This window comes from Gekko japonicus, unplaced genomic scaffold, assembly GCF_001447785.1.
Source record: "Gekko japonicus isolate JY-2015 unplaced genomic scaffold, Gekko_japonicus_V1.1 scaffold269, whole genome shotgun sequence".
Classification (NCBI taxonomy): Eukaryota; Metazoa; Chordata; class Lepidosauria; order Squamata; family Gekkonidae; genus Gekko; species Gekko japonicus.
Genome location: NW_015168659.1, coordinates 767,275 through 775,361, shown reverse-complemented (window position 1 = coordinate 775,361; position 8,087 = coordinate 767,275). Strand labels below are relative to the sequence as shown.

At 46.9% G+C, this 8,087-nt stretch overlaps 1 protein-coding gene across 1 annotated transcript; it reads right to left on the bottom strand.

Annotated features, from left to right (window-relative positions):
* Positions 1 to 940: 940 nt before the first annotated feature.
* SLC32A1 (solute carrier family 32 (GABA vesicular transporter), member 1) lies at positions 941 to 4,572 on the bottom strand. Its single transcript, XM_015415247.1, has 2 exons — positions 4,195 to 4,572; positions 941 to 2,216 (listed from the first exon to the last, which is right to left on the bottom strand). Exons 1-2 carry the CDS (start codon positions 4,570 to 4,572, stop codon positions 1,029 to 1,031), a joined length of 1,566 nt encoding a protein of 521 aa, XP_015270733.1. The 3' UTR covers positions 941 to 1,028.
* Positions 4,573 to 8,087: the final 3,515 nt, after the last annotated feature.

Here is an 8,087-nt window from a genome sequence, read left to right as displayed (position 1 = left end):
TGAGACAATGTATGTGAATGCACAAAAGCACCATACAAACACTAAACATTATTGCCCCTCCAACAAACCATGCCAGTCACTGTTAATATGGTTTCTCTTTATTGTTTGATATATTTATGTACCACATTATATGTTTAAAGATAGTTTTTCTTCTGATATACATTTGTCATCTTAGTTTTTACCACAATTACACCACACATACAGTTGAAACAGCTCCACAGATCTGGTATTTGCACAGAATGGATTTTTTTTTACCTTGTGTGTTTTGTTTCATATCTTAATACTTTTCAAATCCAACAACTTGGGGGTTTTCCATTTGCATTTTTTTTACTAAATTTAGAAACAAAAAGGACCTAATCCAGAACTGAACTGCAAGTCTCTGATTTCAGCTGGAGGCCAGGATCTTAATCAAAATGGGAAGCGCTGGTGTTGGACATGAGTTGATATGGAAGAATCGAGCAGTCCTTACTGGTGGTTTTTTAATTTACAAATGTAAACACTACAGCTTGCGAGGTTCCTCATTGGTCATTGCTGCCACTTGGTGATGTGATTTAGATCTTGCATTAGGTTGTGTGTTTCCTCCAGTGTCCCAGCATGATGATGCAGAGCAATTGGGCTGCCATGTATCTCCTTCAAGACTGAATCTGCATAACTCTTGCAAAAATATCCCCACGAAACCTCTCATTATTTCCAAATATTTTTTTTACCTCCCTTAGAAAGATTAGAACATTTAAACTATTGAATAAACAGGACAGGGAAATATCTCAAATATTTTCCTCTCTGATAATATCTAAATAATACAAAATATATATATTATTTTTTTCAGTCTTAGTTTATTTAAAAAGTCTGCTGGGCAAGTGTTTACTCTGGAAATTTTGCTTAAGGTTTCTGTGATATTTTGTCAGGTGCAATGAACTAAAAATATGACACTTCTATTTTAATGGAGATGCACTGGTCATTTGGCTATGCAGATATTCTGTGTGAGTCCTCCCCCTCCCCTTGAATGCAACCCGGTTCTGCCCACACTTCTACTCTTCTGAATTGGTTCCATAAGCCTCAATGAGGCCTTCTAAAGAGTGAATGAACCCAGACACACTGCATATACCACCTATTACAAAAATGGCCACATCAAAGAAGACATGGTGCCACAAGAGCTTCCTCCACAAGAGCTTGAGGTGGAAGAGGCTGGGAAGGAGGAAGCAGAGGCCTGCACCTGTGAGGCTCCCTGTGAGGCCCATCAGGAGGGCAAAATGGGGGACATAGATGGCCATCAACAATGTGAAAACTACCAGAGTGCACCTGAGGGTGAGCCCCCACCATTTGAGCCTCCCATCACCCCCGTAGCAGTTAGGGAAGAAGGCCCTGCTTCCATCCTGGAAGAGGGACCTCTCCAGAACTTCCACAGCTGCAAAGAAGGGCAGTGGGTAGGAGAGCAAGGCTTTGGCCACCAAGAAAATGTTAACAACGGCCCTAATTGTGGACGGCAAGTTGTCTGTGATGACTTCTTTCGTCTCATCAGCCCAGGTCAGGTAAGCTACCAAGGCAAAGAGTCCCTTCAGGATGCAAGCGGCTATGTGAGTCCAGTTCATCATGCAGTGGAACTCCTTGGGGTTCTGCATGTTCCCTTCTAAGGAAGGCAGAAAGATCTGTGAGGTGTAGCTGAAGACGATGATACCAATGGAGATGGGGAACTTCTTCACATCGATGTAAAACTTCACTTTATCCCATGCCCAGTCACGGGCTCTGGAGAGACAGTAGGCAATCACCAAAATGTTGATCACAAAATGGGCCAAGGTGCAGAGCAAGCTGAACTTGGAGACAGCCTTGAGGTTCTTCAAGAAAGCACAAGGCAGGAGGGCTGCTGTGGCAATGATGGACCACGATTTCTGGGAGACTGGCAAGTTAGGGAAGCTGTTGTACATCAAGTTGCCACTGACCACCACATACAGAATACAGGTCATGACCAACTCTATGATCTGAGCCACATTCACAATCCTGCCCCCAATTGTGGGAAACCTGGGTGTGCAGCAAGCATTAGCAATGTCCACATAGGAATCTCTCACCCTGACTATCTCCCCGTCTTCATTCTCTTCATAAAGACAGGCAATAAGGATTTTCCCAGTGTAACAGCAAACCACTGCTGCAAAAATAATGAGAAAGAGTCCTAGGTATCCACCATGAAGAATAGCATAGGGCAGGCCGAGAACAAACATCCCCTAGAAAGAGATAAAATGGAGACTGTATGGCTCATTTTTATTTAACAGGAACCAGCTCTTTCTCCCAAAAAGCAGAGACAAAAAGGAAACAGCAGATTCTGCTCTATGTAAACAACCAAGACTTTTAGAAGCAGGTCCCAGGGGGGGAAATTATTACGATTTCATACTTTCCTCTTCTGCTTTTAACATTTCTTATAGAGCAAATGTTTAAATGTATCCACAAGCATCTTATTCAATCATAAAAACATCTATGTTAAACAAGAATAAAGCTATAATTTTGATGGACTTCTAAAAGTATATATTTTAGATTACTTCCCCCCCCAAGTATAAATGTTTAAATTCCAGAGGTAGAAAAGTATGAAGTAATCTATAAAGTATTTGAATAAGTGTCAATTAGCATCATCTTCACCATTCTTTCCTGTATTTGTAACTTCACATTAACTCTTTGAAATTCCTGTTGATCTAAACACTGAAATCAGTGCAACAATTTCATGTGCACAAGAAAGTGGCTACTAGTAGTATTAAAGCTCATCTTGCATTCCATTGTACAACAAGGGGCATATGTTTGAATGGCTGAAAATATCTGTTCCTTCTCGTGATTTTCTTACATTTGTTTTAAGGAGTGGAGCATCTAGTAAATTACTATGCCCCATAATGATATTTTTTTTTTCATATCCCCCCTCAAAGATCTGCAGTTCTGGAAATACATGATTTATTATTGTAATAAATATAGAGTTGAGGAGGGGGTAAAAGGCCTGTTCATTAGGTTCTGTCTCTAGACTATATACTACCTGATACCTAGAGAAAATACTTGAATAGAGTATTCTGGCTTAATTGGTTTATTGATCATACAGCCAAGTCTTTACAGAGGACATTTTAAAAACTCTGGGTACAGGATTAATTTAAGATTTCTATAGGAACGGGTATTTTTAATTAAAAGAATAAAGTTTTTAAAAAACAACCAGGTGGAATTTGATTTGGGTTTGGCAGGAAAATACCAACTGAGCTCCTTGGGGAATATCGCATTCCAAGTTCTTCTACGGGAACGAAAATCACAAATATGGGAGGGGGACGTATCTTCTGCGTAGGAAAGTCTCTTATCGCTATTAAAACCAAGTCGGTTTGAGTTGTCAATTTCCTTTTGTCGCATTTTGCTTTTCTGTCAAATACAGCAACATTTCCCAAACAGCAAAATCACTGCAGTAGTGCTTTTCCACACTAAAACCACGAAATGTCGTTGTATCTACAAAAAAGAAGCAAGCGGAGCATTTTTAAGGTTTTGGGTTTTTTTAACTTTTCCTGGCATTCACGCTCCAAATATGTTTGGCTGAATGAGCAGAAGGTGAAAGAAGGGCCGGGGCAGGGACAAGGCGCTCTGGTGTGGCCCATCTGTTGCCTCGGCCAGTCTCATCCCCCCAGAACCGAACAAACGAATTTGCGAGGAGAGAGGTGCCCTAAACGCTGAAGAATCAATCTGAAACCATGGGTGCTGCGTTTTCTAAAACGAATAAGATGATCCCTCCACGACCAAACTTGCACTGAATTGGGGGGAGGGGGATAAACTGGTTGGTCATTCTTTCACCCACCGACCCCCACTGGAAATTCAAAAACTAAACTGCTGCTTGTTAATCCGAATTACGAAATGTTCAGTATGCACCCCACAAATACTTTTAAGTCCTTCCTACGGACGCTCTGAGCGTAGGAGGCTGGACTAGATGACCTACTGGGGTCCCTTCCAACTCTGGGCTGCTAGTATTCTGTAGGGCCTCGCTGAAAACCACAGAAAGCAACCGAGGAGAAAGGAAACTCGGCTCTGAAACCTATCCCAGCGGACTTCGCTCCCCCAATCGCGGCGCCTGGGCGGCCAAGACAACCATCCTGGCTCCATGGAAGTGAGTGGCCAAGCGACGGTTCCCAGGGAGCCAGGATCGCGCCCCTTTGCCCCCGAATGCCCCCGAGCTCTTCGGGTGGTGGTTACCTGGATGGCGTTGGTGACATTCCAGCCGGCTTCCCAGGCGGTGATCCTGGGCTTCCCTTGGCCGGACAGCTCGGAGCAGACGCCCTCGTCCTTGGAGGCCGAAGGGGGCAGGGCCCCCGTGCCGTCCCTCTGGTAGTGGATGTCCCCTTCCAAGGGCGGCTCGCCCCCTTCCCCGCTGCCCTCGGATTTCAAGATGTCCATCTGCAGCCCTTGCCTGTGCTCGTAGTCCAGGTCGTCGCAGTGAACGAAGCCCACCGCTTCCTCGTCCGTCGCCGCCTGGAAGCCCAGGCGGGCGAACACGCCGCTGACTTTCGCCTGGGACTTGTTGGAGACCGAGGTGGCCACATTGGAGATCTTGCTGCGGATCAGCGTCGCCATGATGCTCGCTCTGGGCTCCCTCGCGGGCGGCGGAGGCGGAGGGCGGCCAACGAGAACCACCGCACGCACGCACGCACAAAGTTTCCAAAATCAAAGCCAAGGGTGGGAGCCTTCCTCTTCTGCGGGCGGCGTCGGCGTCGCTGGTCTGGGGGGCTCGACCGAGGCGCTACCTCCACTCCCGGCTAGAGCTGGACCTTCTCCTCCGCAGTGTCCCCTGGAGCATGACACCGCTCAGAGGGACCACCTAGGGACCTCCTCCATGGGCTCTTCTCGCCTTCCTCCCGGCGCGTAGAGAGGGGGCTCCAGGGAGGGCACCGTGGGGTGGAGAGAGGGGGGGTCTCAGGCGCTGCTCCGGTGCCCAGCCGCCCTTCCCGACGTCTCCCGGTCTGCCCCCTCCCTTCCTTCTTCCTCGGCAGCAGCAGAGAGGCGGGTGGGTTGTCTCTCCAGCCTCAGCGATGCCAAGGCAATGCAGAGGAGCCTGGGGTTGGGGGGGGGGGAGAGGGACGAGCAATGATCACCAGATTGCCAACGCAAGCCTTTCGCCGTGCACAACGCGTCCCCGTCCCCCGCCCCCCCCCCACGCGTTCAGCTGCTCGGAGGGAGGGGAGGGGAAGCGGGAAGGGGGGGAGAGAAGGTTTGCTGCATTTCTGGGGGAGGTACTGCAAGTCCCCACCAAAATCTACCGCTCCCCCCTCCCAACAAGCAACACCCACGCTTCAAAAACACTGCAGAGAGTAGGGAGTGGATGGATTGGGGGGGGGGGCACTGAAACTCCAAACAGCGTCTCCTCCCCCACCCCCACCCCCCCAGCATCTAAGCTTCATTTGCAGAACGAAGCCCAGCTCAGCCTTTTTATACAGGAATCTCTTTTCACTGAACAAATGGTCTCTAGGAAGATGCCACTGTACCTTTTACTTACTCGATTTAGGGCAGGTACCACATTAATCCTCCCTCCCCGATTTTGTGTTTGAGCCAGGAGAACTGCGCTGGCTTCGTCGTGATATACGGAATGCCGGCAGACAGGGCCGGAAAGATGGCGGGCGACTCGGATCCCTTCGGCTTCCCTCCGCAGTTTATTTTCCGATGTCGCACTGTCAACGGAATAGATTTCGTCTATGGGACATGACATATAGACAGAATGTTTGTTTCCAAAATCTATGTTGGTGCACCAAAGTACAACAGGTAATCTCACTCCGTCTCCTGTATTTTTGAAAGGTCATTTCTACCTACAAATGTCTTTAACCTTCAACAAATGCATCAGATTCTTATTCCGCGACACTGAATGAAATGGTGCTAAATAACGCCAAGGTCGTGGACACGTTCTAGACAGCGCCCAGCAGCACTTCAAAACACTGCAGCAAACCAGTTTTGTTGCTGTCTGGGTGAAGGAAGGGGTGTAATCTAAACCACCGTAAAGCAGTCTCCATTTCTTGTTTCCCTTCCCCCACACACACACACTTCTATTAATATGGCAATTAAATGATCCGGAAATAGGATCCTTCCTGTAGTAGTGACGTGACGTATCTCCTTACTGCCTGGTTTTATTTGCTACTCCCCAGACTATTTTAACTATGTTGATTTTAAATGTTGTGACCCGCCCTGAGCCTTACTGCGTAGGTGAGGACGGGCTATACGTCCAGTAAATAAATAAAATAAACTTTGACATAGATTGGAGGAGGACCCCAGTCAGACTTAGAAGTGGGGTAATGAAAAGCTGTTTGCAACTAGGAAGAAGGTAAAAGAAAGAGGAAAGGCGCACCTGCAATGTGTACCTAACACGGGATATTTTAAATGCAAGAAAGCGCAACAGCCCCGTGTTACCCTTTCCGAATGAAAGAGGGGTACTCCTAAAAGCCATCATTAATCTCATACGTATTTACGCAGAAATAACCCCCCCCCTTCAAAATGACTTCAAAATAAGCAAGCGTGCAGCGCTTCAATAGGTATGTTTACATTCCTCTAAAAGACCTCTGCAGTTTTGGGCAGAGAACGGCCTTCCAGCACAAAATAACGCTCCTGTGAGTACAGTAAGGCAAACGATTCTGACCAGCGGGGAACCGTGCAGTGTAGCAAAAGCAGACTCTATCCTTGCTTTGGAGAAGGAATTATCACATATCATTGCACAAATAGGTCGGGAAAGGCAAGCTGCTTTTTTTCTTTGCTCCATATTTAGAAACCTCCAGCATGCATCTGCTACAAAGGAACGGATCGCGCCCAGATTTTAATTCCAATGGCAAACCATCGATGCAATCTCAGTTTCCTGCCCCTCCTCTGTGTGGGAGCGCGTGTGCGTGTGTCGTTCCCACACTCACCCCTCCCCACACACACACACTCCAGGATCCAAGTTCTTTTATTTCTACAGATCAGGGAAAAGAAAACATTATGTGTCCATGGGCTGTTCTTAAAATTGTCTGGGGCTTTTCGGCTCAGAAGGCAATGGTTTCACAGTCCCTCTGATGCATCGTCTTAATTTATATAAATTGTTACCTACATGGACCGCTAGGTTCCCAGGAGACCTTAATTTTAGTAGTCCAAACGTTCTTAAGTAAACTCCTGATGAAAGAAAGAAAGGAAAGAAAGAAAGAAAGAAAGAAAGAAAGAAAGAAAGAAAGAAAGAAAGAAAGAAAGAAAGAAAAGAAAGAAAGAAAGAAAGAAAGAAAGAAAGAAAGAAAGAAAGAAAGAAAGAAAGAAAGAAAGAAAGAAAGAAAGAAAGAAAGAAAGAAAGAAAGAAAATTTTCCAAATATTTACACAAAAGCGCCGGGGGGGGGGGGGGGGCGATAAACCGTAACAGGCACAGCCGTGACTACAGTCTCCTCTCACAAACACTAAAAGAAACAGCTGAAGATGCTCAACCACGGGATATTAAACCACGAAATTTGGCATTGTACATTGTACATGGCATTTACACAGAAGTTAACCCCCCCCCTTCAAAATGACTTCAAAATAGCCGAATTTAGCTCGTATCACAAAGAGGGGGAAAGGGAACGTCTCGTCTTTTGTTTCCATTAGTACACAAGTATGGTAGGTATAGAATGGGAATGTGTGAAGTTATTCCTATTCCTGGGACCCAGTATGGGAGAGGAAATATAAGTCTGCTCTTTTACGCTAGCTACCCTTCCTCTCGGATTCTGGACTGTGCCGGAGGAAGAAGCGGAGTCGCTGAATGAAGAGAAAGAGGAACCGAGCCAGACCAAACAAGGCGCCGGCGTTCTCCGTCTGTTTAGACTGGGAAAGGTCAAGGGCAGTCAACCCCACCTCCCGTCCCTATTTGAATATTCTAAAAGGGGGAAGCCCCATTGTCTCGTGAAGGCGCTTTTTTGGGGTAATGACGCGGATGATCCCAGGCCGCCTCCCCCTTCCCACTGAGCCCTCCCCTCGGCTGCCACCCCACCTTCGCCTACTTCCCACGCCCAAGATAGAATCGCAGACGTCCCCCCCCCTTTCCTCCCTCCAGCATCACTCCCCCTGCCCGTGATTAACCGGCTTTAATTCCACTCCGGGATTTCCATGCGCG

Bases quoted from the DNA above. Each gene is read 5' to 3' on its own strand.
- SLC32A1 (XM_015415247.1), bottom strand. From the start codon at position 4,572: ATGGCGACGCTGATCCGCAGCAAGATCTCCAATGTGGCCACCTCGGTC. The intron at 2,217-4,194 runs GTAACCACCACC...ATCTCTTTCTAG, and splicing joins ATGTCACCAACGCCATCCAG to GGGATGTTTGTTCTCGGCCT.